This window comes from Canis lupus, chromosome 6 (genome assembly GCF_003254725.2).
Source record: "Canis lupus dingo isolate Sandy chromosome 6, ASM325472v2, whole genome shotgun sequence".
NCBI lineage: Eukaryota > Metazoa > Chordata > Mammalia > Carnivora > Canidae > Canis > Canis lupus.
Window position 1 is genome coordinate 30,102,479 of NC_064248.1, and position 24,687 is coordinate 30,127,165.

Consider the following 24,687-nt stretch of genomic DNA (forward strand, 5'->3'; position numbering starts at 1 on the left):
ATGTGAAAGTCTCAGAGGTGGATGGTTTCGTCAGTAGTTTCCAGGTGGAATTCTGCTGTCACTGCATTCTGCTGGCCAGGATGGTGATGATTGAAGGGGAATAGAAACATGTGGGTTTGCTGTTTGTTTCTTGTTCTGTTGTTTTTGTTTTTTGTTTTTTTCTGTAGCTAGGTTATACTCTTGGAAGCTTGGAAGCAGCTTCTGTTCTCCTTAATCCCCAAAGGGAAAACAAAATATGTTTATCGTGGTGTTTTGTGCTTGGCAGGTATGCACTCAGGTTTTTTGGTGTCTGCCTGCACTTCTGGCTGAGACGTACTCTAAGTGAAGCACCATGTTATTTTCCCTTCAGAAGATGGAGCCCTAATCTGTTGTTGAATTTTAAGAGTTCTTTATATATTGTGGATATTAATGCCTTACCTGATATATGATTTGCAAATATTTTCTCCTATCCTGTGGTTGATACTCACATCTTACAATGTACAAAAGCTTTTAATTGTCATGAAGTCCATTTGTCTGCTTTTTCCTTTTGTTGCCTGTATCTATATCAGTAGGGCAAGTTTTATATTGAAACAGAGCTTTCGATTTTTACCTCTAACCTATTTCTTCCCCAGTCTTTTCCTGTAAGTAAATGAATGACTGATCTCCCAGCTGTTGAGACATCGAGAATTATTTTCGAGTCCTTCCTCTCCTTCTTGTAACGAATACAAGGACTCCTATTGTTTCTACCCCCTAAGTATCTTTCAAATATTTATCTTTAAAAAAAAATTATCTTTATACTTCCAATTCTTCATTGTAGTCTATAGAAATACAGTTTATTTTTATACATTGACCTTGCATCCAGCAACCAAGCCAATCCTCCCTTGTTAGTCTAGATACTGAAAAAAAAAAAAAAAAAGATTCTTTGGGATTCTCTACAGAGATAGTCATGTCTTCTGAGAACAGGCAGTTTTATTTTCTCTTTTCCTGTCTGTATGCTTCTTCTTTTTTCTTGCCTTACTGCACTAGCCACAACTTCTAGTGTGATGCTGAATGGAAATAGTAAGAACAGACATCTTTGCTTTGTCCTCAGTCCTCTGGGGACTATTAAAAATTCAGTGTTAACGAATGATATACATAACTATTTTGTAATTATCTTTTTATAATATTTTTTTACCTCCTGGTTTTATTTTAAACTCCTCACATTTAAAAATTTTTTTAAATGTGTATTCTGAGTACATCACAGCTTTCCACACTGCCCCATCTGTCCTTCCAGAGTTCTTCTCATCAGTCAAGTGTGTGCTGACTTCGGGATCCTTGTCCTCTCAGTACCCACTTTTTGGCAGATGCCCTTCCTCCACCTTGGAGACCTGCCCAGAGCAGTCCTCCTCTTCTCATCTTTTTGGTTTTTATTCAAGTATAGCTAACATGCAATGTTAAATTAGTTTCAGGTGTACAATATAGTGATTCAACAATTCTATACATTTCTTAGTACTCATCACAGTGTGTTCATAATCCCTTTAATCTGTTACATGCTTTTCCTATCAGCCTCCCCTTAGCAACCACCAATTCTCTGTATTTAAGAGTCTGATTTTCTGCTTGTCTCTTTTTCCTTTGTTTACTTGTTTTCTTAAATTCCACATGTGGGTGAAATCATATGGTATTTGTCTTTCATTGTTTGATTAATTTCACTTAGCCTAATACCCTCCAGGCCTATCCATGTTGTTGCAAATGCCAAGATTTCATTCTTTTTTATGGCTCAGTAATATTCGTGTATGTGTGTGTGTGTGTGTGTGTGTGATTATGTGTGAGTGAGGGAGTGTGTGAGTGCATGTATACCACATCTTCTTTACCCATTCATCAGTCGGTGGACACTTAGGTTGCTTTTATATCTTGGCTATTGTAAATAATGCTACAGTAAAGCTAGCGGTGCATATATCTTTTTGAATTAGTATTTCAGATTCCTTTGGATGAATTCCCAGTAGTAGAATTACTAGATCATGTAGTATTTCTATTTTTAATTTTTTGAGGAACCTCCATACTGTTTTCCAGAGTGGCTGCAACAGTTTGCATTCCTACCAACAGCGCAAGAGAGTTTCTTTTTCTCCATATCCTTGCCAATACTTGTTATCTCTTGTCTTTTTGACTTGAGCCATTCCGACAGATGTGAGGTGGTAGCTCTTTGTGGTTTTGATTTTCATTTCCCTGATAATTCGTGATACCAAGCATTTTTTTCATGTGTTTGTTGGCCATGTGGATGTGTTCTTTGGAAGAATGTCTGTTCAGGTTATCTGCTCATTTTGAATTGGATTTTTTAGTGTTTTTTGGTGTTGTATAAGTTCTTTATGTAATTTTAATCTTAACCCCTTATTAGATCTATCATTTGCAAATATCTTCTTCCCACATAGTAGGTCGCCTTTTTTTTGTTGTTGTTGATGACTTCCTTTTTAAATTTTGCTTTCTGTTTCACTTGCCTCAGGAGACATATCTAGAAAAATGCTTCTATGGCCAATGTCAAAACTATTACTGCTTGTGTTCTCTTCTGGGATTTTTATGGTTTCAAGTCTCACATTTAGGTCTTTAATCCATTTGGTGTTTATTTTTATGTACTGTTTAGGAAAGTGGTCCAGTTTCATTCTTTTGCATGTAGCTGTCCAGTTCTCCCAGCACCATTTGTTGAAGGGACTTTTTCCTCACTGCATATTCTTGCCTCCTTTGCCATAGATTAATTGAACATAGAAGTGTGAGTTTATTTCTGGGTTTTGTTTTCTGTTCTATTAATCTTATGTCTGTTTTTGTGCTAGTTCCATACTGTTTTGATTACTATAGCTCTGTAATAAAACTTGAAGTCTGGGATTGTGATTGATGCCTCCAGCTTTGTTCTTACTTCTCAAGATTGCTTTGGCTATGCAGGGTATTTTATGAATCCACACAAGTTTTAGGCTTATTTGTTCTAGTTCTGTGAAGTTCACACAAACAAATGGAAAGATATTCCATGCTCATGGATCAGAAGAACCAATATTGTTAAAATGTTCACTCTTCAAAGCAATCTACAGATTTAATGCAATCCATATAAAAATACCAACATTTTTCACAGAACTAGAATAAATAATCCTTAAATTTTAATGGAATTTCCTCTCTCCTGAGTCATTTCTTGCAGTTTTTCTTCCTTCACAAAAGTCTTGTTTCTTCTTTCTGTGCCTCTATTTCTATCCTTCCTGTGAAGTGGAAAGCCCCATTTGATCTATAAGGGACTCTTGGAAGTTCTATATCCTTGGCCAAGTTAACATTTTTTCTATTCCTGATGCTAGTTAAGGTTTGGCTTTGGCCTTTGCTGTAATCTTATGACTTCTTTAGGAAGCTGTGCTAGAATGTACTCTTAGCTATGCTAATAATACTAAGCATTCAATATTCTGACGCTAAAGAAATTCTGATCTGCACAAACAAAAGTGTGTTGAAAATAAATGCAATGTTTTCCTTAAACTTGGCTTTTTGTAATCAAGAAGTTACTTGCTCACTTTTAAATTCTTACCTAAAAATTATTTATATCCCTGGGGAATGTTTTCTTTCCTTCAGAAATGATTTATTGATTGCTATGTGCACACTCTGAGTCACCGGTCAAAAAAGGGAGAATTCAGTACATTCGGGTGTGGGGGTGGAAGGAAGAGACAGCTAACATTTTTACATTCCTGTTCATACTGAACTCTAGAAATCATTATTTTGGTATGAATCTTGACAGTTGCCCTCTGAGGTATGGAGCCTATCATCCTCCTCTCACACACGATGAGACCAAGGCTCAGGAACCAAGTGACTCACCGACACCACAAGGCTTGTGAGGGGCAAGAGCCAAGGACCAAACCCAGGTGTCCTAGACTCCACCTCCACGCCATGCCTCTACATGAGGGGTATAGAAAGTTCTGGAAAAGCCTCACAAGAGAGGCTCATATTTGACAAAGGGGGTGTAGAGAAGATGAGCGTCATGTCTTTTTTTAACAGGTTATTGGGGGCTAGTTGTGACTTCCCCTAAAGCAGGATCCCTCTAAAGTTTGGAAACAAACATCCTATTTCCAAGTGTAAGTCACAGCTCTTCCTTGTAGATTGCTTGGAGACAGGGTCTCCTTTTCAAAGTTTTGAGTAAGCCGTTCTTTGAAGGTACTTTTTTGTGTATGGTCATTAGCTAATTGAACATTCTTTGTGTCTGACTCAATCAGAGCATCATGATGAATGCCCTTTGAATATAAGGAATGAGGAACACTGTGTACCCCAGTGTATTATAAACCCATGTCCTGTGGATCAGGATGGCCGAGAGAAGTCACGCAGGAAGCCAGGATCCTAGTTTGTGACCAGGACACTGTAATGAGAGGCAGCAGTCTTAGCTGGAACACTGAGTTCAATTCCTGACACCCCCACTGGCTGTCAAATCAAGTTAATATGAGTACAGCTCTTAGAACAGTGCCTGCGCGTAGTAAGTACCAGGTAAGTACTGGCTATTGTCGAGTATCACAATATCCCCCAAGTCAATATGAATGGAAAGAAGGGAACATTAGTGGCAACGTTGGGGTTTTTAGAAAACTGGTTAAGGAAAGTAGTGGTGATTTAGCCTTGGTCTGTGGAGTTCCTTTGAAATGGTTTATCATGTTCAAGGCCATAAAGGATTCATCTTTCCTATTTGTTGACATGGGAGCGGAGTCTTAGGGAGGATTATGTAAGTCAACATAGATGCCCACAGTGTCGGTTCAGCTAAAGAAGCAATATCAGTCATGGGCCCTTTAAACCAGGAACCCCAAGGTCAGCCCAGACCAGCGAGGAGGCAGACATTAGAGGTGGGCAAATGCCCAGCACCACCGAGGGAGGAGCTTCCTGGTCCCTGGTGCCAGGAGGGACCTGCTTCTCCCCTCAGGAGCTTCTGCAGAGGTCAACTGACTGACACCCTTCTCCAAGCAAATGCCACTCATCCTAGAAATTGGGGTTGCTTGGAAATGCAGCTGCCTGACTGGCCTCTCCTGAATTTTATTGAAACCTTAAGGTTATGGGGCTAAAAGCCCCTTAAAAAAAAAAAAAAAAAAAAAAAAAAAAAAAAACCCAAACAAACAAAAAACAAAAACCAAGAAAACAATTTCTTTAAAAAAAAAAACTATGTGTATAAAGGGTTAAAACCGAATTGTGGAAGTCCCTGTCCATCCCTACTGTTTGCCATGTTTAACCATAGTTAATAGTTCTCCTTGTGTCTTTGGAGAACTTTTATCCTTAATATGTGAATATGCATAAGCCTTTTAAAAATTTACATGTGCTTTTTCCTCCATGTCTTACCTTTATAACTTTAATTATTTTTCTATTGCATCAATGTAGAGCTACCTCTTCTTTTTATTTAGAATGAATTATAAAGCTATTTCAGTAAGATATGGAAATCCTGACCTCTTACGCAATAACAGAGCTAAAAGTAAAGGATACTTAGCATAATTACGAGGAGAAATGGATCAGTTCACAATTATAGTGGAGGTTTAACCAAGGCTCTCAGAATCAGACACTGCCAAAAGCAAGGAGTGATGAATGGCACAGGAGGCTTGAATCACACCATGAACAGGTTTGATTGAGGGGAGATACAAGGAGCTCTGTAGTCAACACTTAGAGAATGCATGTTCTTTATAAGCTCACATGGGATATTTAGAAAAACGGGCATATACTTGGCTATAAAAGAGATCTTGCCACTGCTAATTTCTTGTAGTCATAAATTCCGAAATGGTTATGTCTCTTGTCTCTATTTCTTTCCTGTGTTAGTTCTTCTACTCCAGCTTCACACCCACCTATTTTATGACCATCTAGGCTGAATTCCTCTCTGCATTAGGTCTTCCTTCTTAGCTGTAATTGCTCCATAAAGACCTTTTTGCCTTTTAAATTCATGATGGACGAGGACTGTTGGGTATAATTTTCATCTGTTTCTGGCAAGGTGTTTCAGGTGAGTTGTCATCATCCCTCGGGAAGCTGGGCTGCTCTTCTCCCTCATCCTTTTCGCCATGTTGAGCATGTTCCTCTGGACCAGCATGGTACAGGAATCGTCATGTCCCCCCACCTTGCTTTTCTCAACAACGCTTCATTAGCATCTGAGACGGACCGTGTGCATCCATCATTTGCTGGCCCAGTTATCTGACTCCCCAGTTGGGAGGGAAGGATTTGTGTCTTTGGCTCACAGCTTGCCCCAGTAACTAAATCAGTGCCTTAGACATAGCCAGTACTCAATATTTTTTGAATAAATTAGCACAGAGTAGCTCAAAAAACAAAGCAAAACAAAGACAACAAAAAACAGGTCTGGAGTTGAAATGATCTAGAGTTGAAATGGTCATTTCAAATCCCATTCTTTAAAGTTTTAAATACATCATCTCCATACTGAATAATCTTGTGTGCCTGGGATGAGGGCTAGGACAGGGAGACACGCGAAGACTTTGAGCCCTTGCATTTTTACACACCGGTGGTGGAATATAAAGTACCTCTTCCCCTGTGTGGGCAGGGGATAGTGGGATTTGGCAAAATGCATGTGCCAGTTGACGTGGCCATTTGGATTCTAAGAATTTTTCTTATAGAGGTGCTCACGCAGTGTGCAAGACCACGGATATGGTAAGAATAACTTCAAATAGCAGTTGGTTTCAGACTAGTATTCAGAGCTGGGTCCACACACGATAGGGGCGCACATTATGACCCATTTTTTATCTGAATAGAAGAAATGAAGCCTCATTAACATTTAATATTAGAATAACTCCGTATCATCACCCAATCTCAATGTTGGGTCAGATGGCCACTTGGGACACTGAATTTCCAGTGCATTCTAAGGGAAGAGGGGGCGGACAGAGGTTCCCACCTAACTTACTGACTTGCTTTTAACACACAGCTGCTGTTTGCAGTTTCCACATGCCAGATTTAGTGTACTTCTAGATTGTGCTCTCTTACCTGATGTTAGTAAACCCATAAATAGCCACAGCCATCTCAGACGTGACCCTTACTCTTGCAGGGATGCCTTGGCGGAAAGAGCAGACAGCAGACCTGCAGAGAGTGCTCACACAGGTGGACAGTGACATCCCACTGGTGCTGGTCAGCGGCAACCACGACGTGGGCAACACCCCCACACCTGAGACTGTGGCAGAGTTCCAGCAGACCTGGGGGGACGACTATTTCAGCTTCTGGGTTGGGGGTGTCCTGTGCCTCGTCCTCAACTCCCAGTTCTGGTACGATGCTTCCCGGTGCCCCGCTTTGAAGCAGGCACAGGACCAATGGCTGGATCAGCAGCTGAGCATCGTGGGGCAGCACAAGTGCCAGCATGCCATTGTCTTCCAGCACATCCCATTGTTCCTGCGGAGCATCGATGAGGACGATGACTACTTCAACCTCACCAAGTCCGTGCGGAAGGAGATAGCCAACAAACTCGCTGGAGCAGGTACCTCTGGGGACCCTCATGGCTGGCTAGGAGGGCCATCTAGAGAGAAAGCTTCCAGATCCTTCTGCTTCCCTGCAGCCTAGCAAGGGAGGGAAGAGGATGGGGCTCTGGAGAGAACCAGGTTTTGACCCCAACTCACCCCTCACTAGCCGTGTGGCTTCACAGCCCTTTCAGTGGCTGTATACTGCCTAGCCCTTTCACCCTCACTGTGGAGTAGCAGAAGGAGCTATCTCATAGAGGGATTGTGAGGATCAAAGGAGAGAGGATCTGTAAACCATTACAGTAGCCCTTGGCCTACCAAGTAATGAAACTGTGACAGTTGCTGGCAGCTGAGGACAGGATCCTGTGGGTACACAGTTATTGGGGGGAAAAGGGGTCTGAGTGTGGCTGTCACAACCCTGGGAGAAGGAGTGATGCCAGGGGCATCTTTTCTCATATTCTTGGGAAGCAGGGACTTGCCCAATGGCAGATGCTTTTTAAGAGCCGGGCTTCCTACCAGGGTTAAATTAATCCTGGCAAGTCCTGGGGCTTCCTCATTAGGTTCCCCAGAAAGAGGAGTGAATTCTTCTCTAGAACCAGGGAAGAGAAATGTATTTAGTCTGATTTAACCTGCTGTAAATTATTAGCTAATCACATATTTGACACGTGTGTGCACACACACATACACATGTAACATGAAGCACTCTGATGGCATCCTGGCCTGCACACATCCGTCTCTCCTGGCAGCACCTGTAGCGTTGCTCTCATGAGAAAAGGGTAGTTCTAAGCCAATTCCCTGTGTGGCCAGAGATTTGGCAGGATTCCAGTTCTGACAACTGTTGTGTCTCTTGTTTTGATTTTAATGCCTCCTTTCAGATCTTTCCAGACTGTACTTCATCAAATGCATCTAACATTTAAATACATCCATTTGTTTGTTAGGGGGTAGAGAGAGGGAGGTGGTGTCCTGACCCAGTAGCAAGCATTTGTTTAAAAAAAAAAAAAAAAAAAAGTCTTGACACTCTTCTTTTCATCTTTGAGCATTAAATGTGTTCGCATTTACTTGTGAAATGTACAATAGGCCCTTCTGTATTTTTGAGACATTTTACAAAAAGCTTGCATAATTGGAGACATTTTCCAACTGTTCCATGGAGATGAAGTTGGAAAACTTCTATTGAGGTCTTTGAAATTTCATGCCATGCTCGAGTTGGTGCAGAAAACCATTTTGATGACAAGGAAATGAAGTGTCAAGATGGCATCAGCACCACCATGGAGACTATTTTGTAACAGAGAATAATGCCAGAGAGAACATTTAATGCCAGGGAAATGATTCCTTTCATATCAAATGTTAAATGATGCAAATGCCGTCCCTGTGACTGCTCTTTGTTCTCCTCTCCTGTCAGCCACATTCTTGAGTGGCATGTGGTTCTGGGTTTCCCATTGTAGGAGGAATACATGTGGCCCACAGGCACCCCCAGATATTGAGACCTGTAGACACTTAACAGAGAGAGCCCACAGCTCTAATGGGGCAGCCTCGAGGGAAGCCTGCTGCCCGCCCACCAGGAACCCAGTGTTGGATTCAGGATACGCCAGCCACCTCCCCGCCATCGGGCCCACAGCCCTGCAAGGAAGGATTTATCAGCACACTCAGAGCCAGTCTGTGTCTTGGAGGTGGGCTCCCGTTGCCCCAGCTCACAGATGGATATCTCCCCCAGAATGCCAATTGATTGATGTAGAACAAGACTGAATCCCTTCCCTAAGCCCCAGCGGCACAATCTCTTCCCGTAGGCAGAGCAACATGGGAAGCCAAGTTATCAGCAGAAGCTCGCTTGCTCAGCATGAGGCAGAGCAGAGCAGCGAGTAGTCTTCTTCCACTCTCAGTGGCGTCAGGCTCCGGAACTCTGACAGAGCCATCTCCAGTAGGGCCTCCTTGCCCAGAATCCACTAGTGGTGCTAGAGCCTTTAATATCTCATCAGACTGTCCACTTCTTGAGGCTACCATCTGGATCATAGCAGCTCCACAAAACCCCTCCTTCTAGGGTCCCTCACCCCCAGGACAAGGCCAGCTCCACCTCTTCCCTATGGTCTCTGCCTCTTCCATTTCACCTGGCTGGCTACTCAACTTTGTTACCTTCTGTATGAGGTGCTCCCAGCCCCACCTGGGTTCTTCCTCAGCTTTCCTCGATCCCTGAGGACTTGTATGTGCTGACTTGTCTCCACTGTCCACTAGATTCAGTTCCTTGAGTGTGGGGATGCTGCTGCGGTCATCTCTGCATTCAGAATGCCTGGCTCGGGTCTTAGCTCATAATTAGTGCTTGATCAGTATTTGTGGAGTGAGTGAAGGACTGACATGGCCCTTTTATTTGTCCACTGGATGCTGGGTACAGAGCAGACCAGGTTCACACTCTCACGTTGCTCCTGGGCCAAGCTTTTCCCTGGGTATGTCCCAAGAGCCAAGCATACATCCCACAGCATCCAAGCCCTTCGTTCTTAGGTAAAGTAACTGTGTGCCTCCACCCTGATCCATGTGTTACCTTTCCAGGTTCACATAGCAGTCAAATTCTCTCTTCCCATATGGTCCCCCCACTATACCCATCATGCACCTTCACACATGAGAAGGATTCTCTTGGCCCTTGGCCTTAGGATCTTCACCTAAGTCTGCTTAACCAGGCAAAAGCAGAGAGATGGAGCCCTTCCTGCTGTCACCTGTCAGTTTTAGTGGCTTACCAAACCAGGACCTTTGCTTTATGGCCTGTCAGACACAGAACAAACCAAAGGCAACATTGGAAAGAGATCCAGGCCATGTATGGACCCAGCTTGTGGCAGGTGACCTGCTTGGTTGGAAGCATAGTTAGGTAGGCTTTCACGCGGAATGTATGCACTTAGGACTCAATAACGCAGAAGATTGCTCGGGTCACAGAATGTAATTCTTGGATTCATATGGGAAAGCCAGAAGTTCAAGTGACATTTTGTAAGAATTCATTAACTTAAGGACCATGATAAAATTGGGGGTGATGCTGCTGTATAACGCTGCCTCCAGCTTTTCCCCCACAGCAATATTATTCCCTAGTACTGTTCCAGTCTCATTTATCTCCTTGTGTTAAAATGCCAGTACTCAAAAATATGTCAAAAGCTCATCAGAATATCAGGGTAGCTTTTAATTATGATAATTGTGTTGTTATAAAATATCCTTTTAAAGAGCACATCCCTCCTCAAACCACCATGGAGGTAAAACCCAGCTTCCTTCCAGCAAGCTTAATGAATAATTCTGAATCATTGTGTGGGATGAATAAATGATTTAATAACGAGCATCAACAATCATCTCTCATTGTTGCATTAATTTTTCAGATGGGATGAGGTAAATGAGGAGGAGGGGTATTACTGTACAAATGGGCCACTGTGTGTATGGGGACGCATTTTGTGAACTGAAGCCTAAGAGCTTCCCCAGTCAGGTTTCCCTAGAAACGGTAGCATTCTGTATCCACTTGTGAAGCTCAGTGAAAAACCTTCTTTGTGTGCTACAAAGGCGTCAGTGGCCAGTGAACATAAATAGTTATCAGGGCAGGACAGGTGCACAGATGCGAAGCAGTACCTCTTATTATTGATCTTCCTTTGCTCTGCCCAAGGATAATCAGTGTCATCACATCCAGAGGATGTAGAAATTGGTTCTCCCCTTAATTCACCTGATACCTAGTTGAGTTGCAAAGACAGATAGTAGATAATGAAATCGTGGCTGAGCCCGGCCACTGTCTGTCCCTTGTGCCTTTTTCAGCAAAAGGTTCATATGTGACCCAGTTAATATGGATTCCAATTTAAAAACTCAGTCTGAAAAAACAAAAGTCTGGCTCTTTCACTGACCCCGTCTCCCTTGATGTCTCCATACCTTTGCCTTTTTCCATTCTCAGCATAGAGATGAGAACTGGGTAGTCAGGGGCCCAGAGAGAATTTGGCAATTACAAAAACTTCCAGAAGTTGATCTTTCCTGCAAAAGTTAATGAGTAATTTCACAGAAAGAGTTTCATCTCTATTATTTATGCTTAAAAAAAATGGGGAGAAAGAGATCTTAGCCCATGGTTACAGTTTTAGAATTTCAACATTTAAAAGAACAAAAGAGGTCAGTTTTCCAGGATCCATATTATACGACAAATAAAACATCAGATCCTCCTCTAATGTCTTACTGAGTTACATTGAAATTTTTTGTTCATATCCTGCTTCCTCCAAGAAATGGAGTCCCAGCTTTGTTTGCCTCTGTAAGCGCAGCCCGTCACCAAGACTTGTCATGTAGTAGCCCCATCAATAAATAAATATTGGTTAAGTGGAGTGGAATTAGACTTGATTCACATACTTATCAGAATCATAAGTAATGTCCGTATCACCTCTGGATTGGTGTTTGCCAGCTGACTTTTGGATGGGATATGTATGACTTAGAGCAACTGTCGGTAAACTGTTTCTGCAAAGGGTCCCACAGCAAACATTTTGGGCTGTGCTCTCTATAGACTGCTGAGCTCTGCTTTATAGGTGGGAGCAGACATACGTAAGCAAACAGGATGGCTGTGTTCCAGCAAAACTCTATTTACGGAAGCAGGTGCGGGGTGCAGGCCATATACTTTTCCCACCCTTAGCTTAGAGAACTCTTCCTCTTAGCACATGACACCCTGCCCTCCCTTGAGGCCGTGTCCACACTGTGCATGTATCTAACCCCAGCGTGCTTCTGGTGACTGCAGTGTGGCAGCTACCTCAGGCTCCTCGGTAGGGGGCACACCTGGATGAGGCCCATTCCTTTGGAGGCCCATGATGTGATGGGGGGGGGGGTGTGGGAGGTGACATGAAAGCGCTTAAAATCTAATACTTGGGTGTTTATTTTTAACACGTTAGAAAAAATATAACAAGCTCTTCAAGTCAGTGAAAAATATTCAGTAAATAAGAGTACAGGTAGCACATGGTTATAAGACAGAGCTTGCAGAGGGAGTGCAGGGGTGATGTGTGTGGGTGGGAGGGGTAAGGCCACACATCACAGAGCAGCAGGCAGGCTTTGGCTTCAGACAGACCTGGATTCAAATCCTTTGGCGCCACGCCCTGAGCCAAGAGGCCTCATATAAGCTACTGAACATCTTTCCACCTTAGTTTTCTCACTTAATAAGTGGGGCCTCTCATCCCAACCTCATAGGGTTGGTGTGAGAAGTAGATAAAGTGAGGCAAGGACGTGCGGGGCTTGTGCTCCAGGGAGGGTTGTTCATTGTTAGATGACCCAGTTGTTAGATCGCGAGCTCACAGCCAGCAAATATGTTTTGCACAGGCTCTGGGTTGACCCTGACCTCAGTGCTTCTCACCCTGGGGTGCCAGCAGGAAGGGCAGGATCTTCTCACAAGTGGGGCGTAGGAGCATCTCCAAGCAAAGAGAGGCATGTTCGCTAATGTGACTTTGTAAGTTGAGAAAGAAAGGAATTAGCAAGTCTTCATAATACAAACAGGAAGGGAAGGTAGACTGTCTCCTAGCTCCTGAGAGGTGCAGGAAGACAGACTGTGTCTCAGTCTCAAGGAACCTGAGATTTTTCAAGGTGGATGAGGAATGTGTGTTATTTTTAGTTGTATCAAAAGTGAGTAATAGTTTAAAAGAGAGGGAAGCGGTCAACTAGATGGAAGATCTCTGTGGAATCTGGTGATAGATTTTGACTCCTCATTACTTGTTCTTAAGCACATACCATGCCAGTGAACGTGTTGGTAAACACACCTGTGAGTGCATAATTTCATAGGTTTTTCGGAATCTAGCTGATATGTGATCATCCTACGATGTCCTCTGTTTAAAGGTTCTTTTTTTTAAGATTTTATTTATTTATTCACGAGAGACACAGAGAAGCAGAGACAGAAGCAGGCTCCCTCTGGGGAGCCCCATGTGGGACTAGATCCCAGGACCCCGGGATCACACCCTGAGCTGAAGGCAGACACTCAGACACTGAGCCACCCAGGTGCTCCCTGTTTAAAGATTTTATTTATTTATTTATTTATTTATTTATTTATTTATTTATTTATTGAGAGAGAGAGAGAGAGAGAGAAGTGAGCGAGCACGCATGCCTGCGGGCAGCAGGAGAGGCAAAGGCAGGAAGAGAAAGAGAGAATCCCAAGCAGACTTCTGCGCTGAGCACAGAGCCCAACACAGAACTCAGTGTAACAACTGTGAGATCATGACCTGAGCCAAAATCAAGAGTCAGATGTCTGCTCAACGACCAAGCCACCCAGGTGCCCCACAATGCCCCTCTGTTTAAAATGCATTTAAAAAAAGCTAATGGTTGGTTTTCTTTAACCAACTTTCATGTGAGACCTCATAAGGCATCCTTTCTTAAGCATCTATAGAATCCAGAGTTTCTGGGGGCCTATCAGCTTGAGGAATTTGACCCTCCTTAATTCATATTTGGTCCTGAATTCATGTTCCCAGGTTGGATCTGTTTTCTGTTTTGATCAGTCCACCATAAAATATCCTACTCTAGTCATTTGACGTCTGTGCTTCATTCACTACAAACCCAGATAAAAGACCAACTGCCGAAGCTGCATCTGGCGGGAAGTGATGGATTACATTTCTCACTTTGGAGGTATCCTTAACAGTTGGGCTCATTAAAATCGAAATCAAGTCCTGATTGTAAATATTTATAAACCGAGAATCTGGCGCATGTCAGTATGTGCTTTCTGGTTCCCAGAGTTAAGTCAACATTGATTCGTTCGACAAGTAGTATGGGCCCTGGGCTAGGCACTGAGCGTAGGCAGGAGCAGCAGACAGAGGTCCCTCCTCTGGTATCATAGATACCAGTCTCAAACTGAAAATTAGAAATCTTGTTGAAAAATCCCATTGCACCATTTCAGAAAGGAGGCACAAGTGCACAGGAAACCATAGTGACTACTTAAGTTTACGAAATCAAAATATTATATCTTCTCTTTGTAGGTCACAGTTTAAAAATAGCAATTAGTGTCACTTCCAAATGAGCGGTGGGATTCCTTTGTAAATTGAAATATCCCTAGCTTAGCTAAACACCCTGACTTACTTCCTATACTAGTTCAAGTATTTTTAGTTACTGGATCTGCTCGCATTTAAAAGACCTGTGCACCCACTATGGCCACCAATACAAGTGAAAATTTAGAATACTGTTATTTAAAATAAGCTAGAGATCACTTTAGTTTTGTAGTTGTTGGGTTGTGTTTTTTTTTATTTTACTTAACAGAAATGTTTGCATACTGATGATTCCTTTAGAAGTGAAAGAACGGCACCCCTTTAGATCAAGCCTTCTAGCACAGAGATAGCGCTTCATGGGCCCTCGTCATGGTGCTTCATGGGCCCTTGTCATAGCGCTGAGGAGGCCGTGCGCCTATCTGCAGTGCAGGTGAGGAGACCACACAGAGGCTCTCTGGCTTCCCAGTCCATCCTAAACTTAAGTCATAGACACATCAGAGGAAAGGAAAGAACTTCTCTCAGATGTTTCTTTTACATGAGGCGCTGTTCTGTGCACCGTGGGAGCCCAGGTGTGGAGCTCCCTGCGGTCACATTGCCCAGGTGGGAGGGGTCATGTCCAGGGCAGGTGGCCATGCCACCTTGCCCATGAGCCTCCAGCTGGGCTGCCCTTCCCCAGGTGGGGCCTCATGATCTGCACTTGTGTCTCCCTCAAGGTTGTAGCCTCACTCCCTCCCAGATGTCACTTCACAGACACCAAACAGAGCAGCTTCTCTCCTGGAAAAGGGAAGCGGTGAACAAGCTTTTTGAGAGCCGTGGCTCATGTTCAGTTTTACCATTACGTATGGCATGTCAGTGGCCATGCGCTTTGTCAGCCTGGGCTATGCAGGGAATGCTACAAGACATTGGTGTTCTGTCCATGTCACTGACAGCGGACTGGAGCCCTGGAGGCAGAGTCACTTGTTCAGGTTACGGAGCTGGGAAACTAGCATAGTAATACCTCAGGTTTTCATGAGGATCAGATAAGATAACCCAGTACCATGACACGGGGTCTGGCTCCTGGCAAGTGTTCAGTAAAAACAGTGCTATTAGTATTATCTGTCTTCCTGCCACTGTCATTAATATCCTAAAATTCTGAAAATATTATGAGTGACTTAACCTTAGGTAAATGGATGTGTAGGGAACAGATCTTCTCCTTTCTGCAAGTTCCCACCTCTGACCTGCGGCTGGGTGGTGGAGTATTGCCAGAGGTGGGACCCCAGTCTCTCTGACCATGTTGTTCTGGTCCTCTGCCCACCAGACAGAGTCCTGTGTCCCTGAAACCGCCCCATCGTGTGCCCCCCAGTGGGTGCTCGAAACCACAGGGTCACCGACTTCTCGGCCAGTTTTACTTCCTAAACCATTTAAAATCAATGAACATTACTGTCATGTAATCACAATGACCACTTATTAAAGATTACAGTACAGTATTATTAGACTAATAAACAGTACAGGTACTATTTCTCTGATTTTACAAAGGAGAGAGAGACACCCAGCTGGGAAGTGGCCAAGCTGGGCTCTCATCCTAGGGCTCTGACCTCTTAGCCAAGCTGTTGTCAGGGTAACGAGTAGAATGCACCTTGGGCACAGGTGTTGATTCAAGATGCAGGCTGCCAGGACTGGACCCCACCTGCTCACCCACACATCCACTCTGCTGCACCTTCTCCCGGGGCCACCTTGCCAAGGAGGCTTAGAGCCATCATGTCTGAGGGTGTGTAGAGTGAGGCTCCAGGAAGTGCACGTAGGGTGAGGAAGGCCCCTCTGGCCTCAGCAAGCAACTTTTTCTTTCAAAGTGAGTTCCTAGCCCACCCTTTGAACTTCAGTGTGTGAATTACGCCTCCTGCAGACAGAGATAATGTTGGAAACAGGGAGGGAAGGATCTGTACCATCCTGTAGACTCTGGCTGGCTTCCTTGGGGTATGAGTCAAGGGTGGCTGTAAGTTGAGGATAATGGTGAAACTTAAAACAGGGACTGCAGCTCTTAGAGAAGAGTGATGAAATAAAAATAAAGGTTGGCTTGGGGTGTCTGGGTCTGACGGTTGGGTGTCCAACTCTGGATTTCAGCTCAGGTCATGATCTCAGGGTCATGGGATTGAGCCCCACATCAGCCCCAAGCTGGGCGTAGAACCTACTTGAGATTCTCTCTCTTTCTCCCTCTGCCCCTTTCCCCACCCCCCACCAATAAATAAATCTTTATATAAAAAAAAAAGCTGTTGTGAACTTCTTTGGGCACAAACAGGTGTGAATCATAAACTAAAAATGCTCACACATTTTATTATAAAACGCATGCCTGAAGTTGGTCTTGGTAAAGCTAGCTGTAACCTCCCGGCATGTTTTGATGAGAGGTTCATTGTTCTGATTGGAAGCGTTACTGGAGCTCTTGACACTGGGGTTGGATGCTTTGCCTGATGTCACATTCATCTTTATGTGTTGAACCCTTAGTGCTCACATTCTCTGCCTGCAGGAAGTGTATATAGTAAGCATCAGTCCTACCATCAAGAAGCTCAGTTTAGGAGGAAAAGCTAGAGAATGAACCAGAGAATTATAGTCAACATAGATGTCTTAGAGGGGACTTCATGACACATTAGATGTCTGTTTCTGTTACTTAGATTCCTCTCTCCAGTAAGTCACATTTGAAACTGTGCCAGTACTTTGCTTGCTACCTGTTTGATAGGAGCGTGGTTTCCCATAAGAACGTGAGAATTGCGTCATACCTGTTGCTGTGGATAGTCTTCATGTCAGGGACATTTCCTCCCTTCTTCCTGTGTCCTTTTCTTTTTCTTCTTCCTTTTCATTCATAACCACCTTTATTTGACGGCTGCATCTTCATGAAATCACCCATCAGACATTTGCTTTGATGGGGGCACCCATTCAATTCAATAGATTGGGCTCTCGGCCAAGCCCATATATCATGACAGAGACTGCTTTCAAGGGAAAGAAGCCTCTTTTTTGTATAAATGATCCATCAATACACAGAAGCACTGTGATCAGTGTCCCCATTTCCTGTCTTCTGATCAAGGTGAAGGAACAGCTGTCTTAACCTTGTCGAGGTCGCAGACCCCCTGGCCAAAGCTCTACCTGTCCTTAAAGGTAAAAGCTGGGCGCTTCTGGTATAGCAGGTGGCAGTCAAAGGGGACTTGGGCTACAATTGCATAAAAACCATGTAACTAAAATTTTTTTATTCTTAAAACCCGTGAAAGCAGATCTTACAAGATGTTAATATCTGTTATCTATGGATGGTTGGAATGTAAATGTTAACATTTTTTGTACTCATCTGAATCTTTTAAGTTTTTCCAAAAAATGAAAAAATAACAAAAAGAATTCCCTACAATGATACCTAGATCAGGGTTGGCAGACTGTTTTTCTGTAAATGTCCAGATAGTACATATTTTAGGCTTTGTGGGCCAAGAGGCAAAATTAAAGGTACTGCATAGGTGCTTCTATAAACCTACCTATGGCTATTTAAAAAGCTAAGAAACATTCTTAACTCACACACCTTATAAGAAAACAGTGGGCTATATAGATAGCTTCCCAGCCCCTGGTCCAGATACTTAAGATCAATCACCACTGACACTTATATTTAAGGATAATAGTTATAGAGCCATCAGTTCATTTCAAAAAAATATGCCACTTACCGTTTTCCTCATTTAATATTAAATATGAAAAAGCTTAAATTCTAAGGGAGGAGATTTCCCTTTTTGTTTTTCATTGACTGTATTTTTGGGTCTTGTAATGACATACTCTGCCTCCAACGTGTGTTGTCTGTTTCTCACTTCCAAATTGCCTCCTGAGTTGTCATGGCCTGAGGTGACCGAGCCAACCTGGCCCCCTGTATGTGCCTTTACAGTGCCTTGGGTCCATGCCTCGGTCACACTGAGTGCGTGTTGCTTGGGAGAGCAATTTCACGAGCTGGAAAAGGGATGTCGAGAAGGTCACCCTATCGAGGGACCATCGTGGGTCCTGTTGGAGAACAAGTGAAGTCCATTATTTCATAAGAGCTTCTAAAAGCCAATTTATGTAGTGTTTAAAAGTTTATTGGTCACCCCAAAAGGAGAGTCACTGTTCTAAAAAGCGTAAGGTAGTATTAGTTCCTCTTGGCTGTACCAGGAAACTCCAACTCGCCCAGTGCACAGAATAAGGAAGTTTATCATCCTGTGTAATAGAAGAGTAGGCATGGTTCAGGCTCTCAGCCAGGCCGACTCGGGAATCAGGATCTTGCTGTGATGCTGCTCGTTGCCCCTACCTGCCAGTCCATGTGGAGCTTCTCAGATGGCTGCCGGAGTTCTGGACTTGATATTCAGAACGGACAGTGGGCTTTTTAAAAAGAAACGAAACCTTTCTCAGGATCCCAGCAGATATATCCTCCCGCAGCTCCATACCCAGACCTGGACCTCGTCCTGGCCTATAATGCAGGTGGCCATAAGAGGAGAGTTGCCAATCCTGGCTCTGGGGATGGAGCCCATGACCTCCCAGAGCCAGGCATTTCCCAGAACAGAATTGGGAATTTTTTTCAGCAAAGACAAAAAGGAAGAGCATGGGATTGGAAGGCAGCCAGCATTGTCTACTGGGGCCAGGAAGAAAGAACCCACGTTCACACCTTATTTCAGAAACAGTGCCAAAAGGCATTCTGTTCCGTGGTGCACTGAGCCTGTGCTGGGGGGTTAGATACATCATCTCTGAAACAGCAACTCCATGAGGGATCTATCATCATCTCCTTTTTGAAATCAAAGAAACAACATTCAAGGAGGTGAAGTAGTGCCTCATGTGGCATTTAATTAACAGACAAGGTTCAGAATCAGTGCTCATTTCTCTGTGTCTCCCACCCTCGTGTTAGTAATAATCAGGCTTTCCCTGACAAGGAACATGGTGATTCTTTTGTAGTGTCAGAAAATACTGGAACCCTACTTTTCCTTGGATAATATTGACAAAATGGAGAGATCGGAGTTTCTCTTCCCTGACACCTACTAACATAGAGCTTACAAGTTACCTCAAGTTTCATATACTTATTCACCATCCATCTATCCCTCTGTCTGTCCATCCGTCTGCCAGCAGTCATTTATGGAGCAGCAGCTCTATTCTCTTCATTCTGAGGATGGATATCCAGTTCAATAGATTTGCTCTCGGCCCTCACAGACCAGTAGGGGACACCAAGGTGGAAAGCAAGAAACAGCAGAACAAAAGCAGAGGAATGTGGAAGAATCAGGAGGAAGGGGCGCCTGGTGGCTCAGCAGTTGAGCGCCTGCCTTTGGCTCAGGGCATGATCCCAGAGTCCTGGATTCGAGTCCCACATGGGGCTCCCTACGTGGAGCTTGCTTCTCCCTCTGCCTATGTCTCTGCCTCTCTCTCTGTCTCTCTCATGAATAAATAACTAAAATCTTTAAAAAAAAAAAAAAAAGAATCAAGAGAAAGGATAATCAGCTTGGTTCAGCTGGGCCAGGGATGATTTCTTCAGGCGAGGAGCAGGCAGGGTCTTGAAGGATGAATAAGAGTGCACCAGGTGGATGTGGGCAGGAAGAGGGCATTCAAGACCCTAGGCAGAGTATGAGCTGAGGCCAGAGCCACAGACAGCCCAGTCTGTGTCAGAGCTGGCCTTGAACCATTCATGAGAAGAACAGGACTCGGGTCACTTTATGGCAGGGAACAGGAGCCAGATCTTAGGCATTAAAGAAGCATGAGAAGGATTTTCTGTCAATCAAAGTATGCATTTTAGAAAGAACAACCTTGCTCAGTCTGCCCAGGATGCATTTTGTCTTTCCCTACCAGATTTCGTGCAGGATGTCACGAAATGTCATGAAAACCCTACTTTCCAGACTCCCTTACCCCTGGTGTGGCCACTTGTCCCAGTCCTGGAATTCAGCAAGCGGGCCTTCCTGGAAAGCTTTCTGTTGGCCCTTTTCTCTTCTTGGAACCTGGACACAGTGCCCGGAAGCCCTGTAGCCATCTTGCAGTCTTGAGGACAAAGCCACAAGCTGAGGATGGCAGAGCAGAAAAACAGAAGGAACCAGCATTCTTAGTGAAATCCTTGAGCAAAACCGTACCCACCCTGACCACCCACCTCCTTTCTTTATATGGGGTGGATAAAGACATCGTAGATAAATACAAATGCGGCTTTTACTTATTTAAGCCACTGACAGCTGACTGTCGTCCTGACACATCTGGGAGCAGAAAGGAGAGGCATTCGGGAAGGCAGGCAGTCTCAAAGACTGTCCTGAGGGTAGAGAGCTGCGAAGGCTGTGAGCAGGCCCTAGCCAGAAACAGTAGGCGTATGGCCTGCATCCCTGGAGCAGGTGACTGTGCGTGCTGGCCCGGGGAAGCCCATAAGAGGAGGAGCAGGCAATGGGGGGTGAAAGAAGTGCGTGAGTCATGTCTGCTGGCAGGGAGATGGCTGGGAAGTGGCTGGGAGTCGTCAGAGTCAGCGAGTGGGGTGGCCGAGGTCAGAGAGGCAGTGCTCACCCCGGGGGACGACAAGGGTGTGGACAGAGCCCAGGGAAGACCACCGTCAAAGGACTCTTGGAAAAGGACACTCATTCGGCACATGCCGCGCTCCAATCTACCCTCTTGTCATCAGTCTTTCTCCAGTTATCGAAATGGAGGCTGACTTTTCTAAGGTCCTGATGTTTCAGCAGCTGCAGCTCTGCTCCGAGACCTCCCTGGCTCAAGTCCAAGCTGGAGCGCTTTCTCCCCAGCACATTTCATCCTCGACACCCTGCAAAACATCTCCCTCCCGCAGCGTCCTGCCACCTCTGTCTGCCTCCCTCGAGTATTTTTGGATGGATTTCCAGTTTGATGCATGAACATGCCGTCAGTCAAAATAATCTTTTTAATGAGCCTCTTGTCCTGACAGCTGTGTTTAAGATAGGGCATGGAAGCCGGGTAATGGAAATCTAGAAAATTGTCCGTTCTGGATTGAAACCCTAATGTGTGCCCCGCACTGCATCTCACACACAAGCCCGCCATCTTCTTTTAAAAATAAAGAGGAAATTATGAATAGTGAAAAAAGATGTAATTTGTGCAAAAGAAAAAAAAAAGATCTTCATATACTCAGAGAAGGATGAGAGGAAGGTGTAATTATTGAACGCTCCCTGAATACCACATGCGGCTTCCTGCCGTGCAACCTTGGGCATGGCTCTGAGTGTCACTTGATCTTCCAAGTGACCCTGGGGGGTGGGGGGTGGCCGATATTAGCCCTGCCTTCCAAAAGGGGGAACTGAGGCTCAGGGAGGTTGATGGAGATGCTACACTCACACAGCTTGGTTGTAGCAGACTGAGGTTCAGGCCCTCATTCTCCTGACCCCTACCTCAAGCTGCCACTACTCTTTTGGTCTCCAAACACTAGTATGAGTAAAATGCAGCCCTCCTCTTGCATATTCCACACAGGTTTTGAATTTCTGCGTCATCAGGAAGGGGAAAAATTCAATTAAAAAGTTGAGCATAGCCTCCCCTGTAGATAAATACGAAGTGAGTTTGAATTTTGTAGAAGACTAATTAATTCTCGAGTCCAGAGTGGGAAGTGGGGCTCTGGTGCAGCCTATACTCCCCGAGCTTTGGATGTGAAGGCAGCCAGGCACTGGCAGGCCTCGGAAAGGAATGATTTCCCAGCAGTGCTGCTCTGTGCCCTGGATTGTAAAAGCTCACGTGCTCCCAAAGGCAGGGGAGGCTTGTGTCCTATTTAAGTGTAAGTAGGTCCAGTGGGTAGAAGTGGAAACATCATGTTATAAACAGGACCTGAGCCCCTCTCCACCCCTCTGGGTGTTGGTGTGAGGACTCCGACCAGCAGCTCTCTCCCTATCTGCTCTTTGGGGCTTTTGTGGCAGAACCACTTCTAACCTGATTAAGCTGGAAATGCACAGCCTTTGGTACTCTCTGGACCACTTCTGTGCCATCAAGAGTTATAGTTTCACACACACCCCCCACCACCTTCTTGTGGTTTCAATTAAGAGGAGCCTGGAACAGGGAATAATATAATTTTTGTTGATTATTATTGAGTTGAGGCAAGAAAAGTTTAATTTCTTGAGAGGAGGAAATTAAAAAAAAAAAAAAAAAAGCTCTTGTGGTTTTAGAGTATGAATGAATTGACCTTGGGTGAAGGTCATAGGTCATTTCAGCAACTGGGCCATTAACTGCTACCCAATCAAAGAAAGAAAACGTAAGAATCCCAAGAGGAGGCTGTGTCCTTAAGACAAGCCAGATGTTTCATGTTATGTAAATCAGACATCTGGGCAAATGCCTGAGGTAACCAGATGTTTGCGAGTTCTGTGGTGCCCACAGGAGAAGGAGAGGCACGACCCCAGGCCCCAGCAATGGCCCAGCCCAGGAACGCCTGGTGACACGGTAATGAAGTTGTCACCAGCCATCTGTGGCTGCTCACCCCCCATCAGCAGGCTGGGTCCCAGCTCCTGGAGGAGATGATGCAGCCTTCCCCTGAGGTCAGATTGTGCAGAGGCAGGGCCTCTCAGCTTAGGTGGTCCATACACTGGGAGTCTTTCCTTTTGCTAATAATCCTACAGCAAACAGGTACAGATGGACTCCTCCCCTGAGACCCACCAGAATGATGGCTACAAGACTCCTCCCTCCCAGGAGTGGTTTGCTCCAGGTCCCCAGGGCTCCCTGAGAAGCTGTGCTAACTCTGAGTTTCTGCATGTGCCTGAGCAGTCTGCAGAGCTGAAAGGAGCTGAACCCCACCTGGCCTCCCAGTTTAGAATGATCATCTAACAGCCTAGATGTTTATGTACTAGAAATACAGTTTTCAGGATTTTATAGAGTGGGTCTGAGATAGAGCTGTATATCCTGGGTGGTACAGTTGAAAGATAGACTATTGAGTGAATAAAGGCAAGTTGCATATCTATAGATAGCATATCCCATTTTTGTGAAGTTGTGTCTATTTGTATAAACGTGTATTGCTGTAGATCTATATCTAATACCTGTATTACCAGTATAGACATTTAAATTATGTGGGAAGAGAAAGTTAAAGAGATTTTCCTGCCCCTCCTTTTTTTCATGCTCTATATTTTTACAACATTTGATTTTTATTTTAGCAAGTATGTATTGCTTTTTTTTCTTGTTTTTATTCAGAAATATTTTAAAGCTTACAGAAAAGTTGCAAGTAAAAAGAACACCTATATTCCTTTCACCCAGATTTATCTAGCATTTTTACCCCCAGTTGCTTTATTTTTTTTATTTGTGAGAGATATTGCAAATATATATATATTCTGATCTATTTGAGGGTAAGCTGCATGCATCATATGTGTTTGTTTTATTATCCCTTCTTACACAAAAAGAAGGCTACTGTATATGCTTTTTGCACTTTATTCACATAATTTTTCTTGGTTGTCATTCCATATCAGTTCATGGAGATCTTCCTAACTCTTCCTTACAGCTGCACAACGTGTGTACCAAAGCTTATTCAACTGCTCTCTTCTCCTAAGGCATGCATTATTTTTGAAGGCAGAAACACAATAAAGATAAATAGTGGAAGGGAAATTTTAAAACCACTGAAGAGAGCAAGCTGAAGCTCTTAATAGAAAGTCTTTGTTATTTGTAAAGTGGGTGGGGCTGTCAGAGAAATTAGGGGGCCAGGAGAGGAACCCTTGGGCAGAGAGAGTAATAGAGGCATCAGAAGGTCCAGCTGACCTCCTATACGTCAGTGTCCTAGGTCAGTGTCCAGTGTCCAGTGTCCTAGGTCAGTGTCCAAGCAGAGCCTGAGGTTGGCAGACATGTGAGGGAGGCTCCCTGAAGCAGGGAAGTGAGGACCCAGGACAGGGCAAGGAGCAAAGTCAGCAAGGGTGTGTGCTCAGGATTTCAGCCTGATCCAGCCAGAGCTCCAGAGCAGGAATCACACCACTACAGAGATGGATGCTCCCCCTCCCCCCAGCTTGAGGCAGGGGGACCATGTCCCCCAGCTCCCACATACAGTAATCCTTTATAGGGATGGAGAAAAATGTAAAATAATACAGTGAGGCTTGTTTACACTGCCTGGCCCATAGCAGGTCTTCAAAAAATGATAGCTATGACTGTTATGGTCATATTCCCTGTCTTTCTCTCCCCCACCACACCATAAGAGCTTTATTGACATGCCATACCATCAGCATACCATACAATTCACATATTAAATTGTACAATTCAGCAGTTTCAATCTATTCACAGAGTTGTTCATTCACCACTACAATGAATTGTAGAACATTTGCAGGACCCTATAAAGAAACCCTGCACCCTTCTGCAGCCACTCCCCTTTCCTCCCTCTCTGCCCTAGAAATCTACTTTCTCTCACCACAGATGTGTCCATCTATTCTGAATATTTCATATAAAAGGAGTCCCATGCCACATGGTCTGGGGGC

General features: G+C 44.3%; 1 protein-coding gene across 2 annotated transcripts in view; it reads left to right on the forward strand.

Moving 5' to 3' along the window:
• Positions 1-24,687, forward strand: part of CPPED1 (calcineurin like phosphoesterase domain containing 1) — a 98,306-nt gene that overhangs the window by 59,488 nt on the left and 14,131 nt on the right. For both annotated transcript variants that reach the window (XM_025416473.3, XM_049111380.1), the window contains exon 3: positions 6,980-7,402. In XM_025416473.3, coding sequence (XP_025272258.1) covers positions 6,980-7,402 — 423 coding nt within the window. The remainder of the gene's footprint in view (positions 1-6,979; positions 7,403-24,687) is intronic.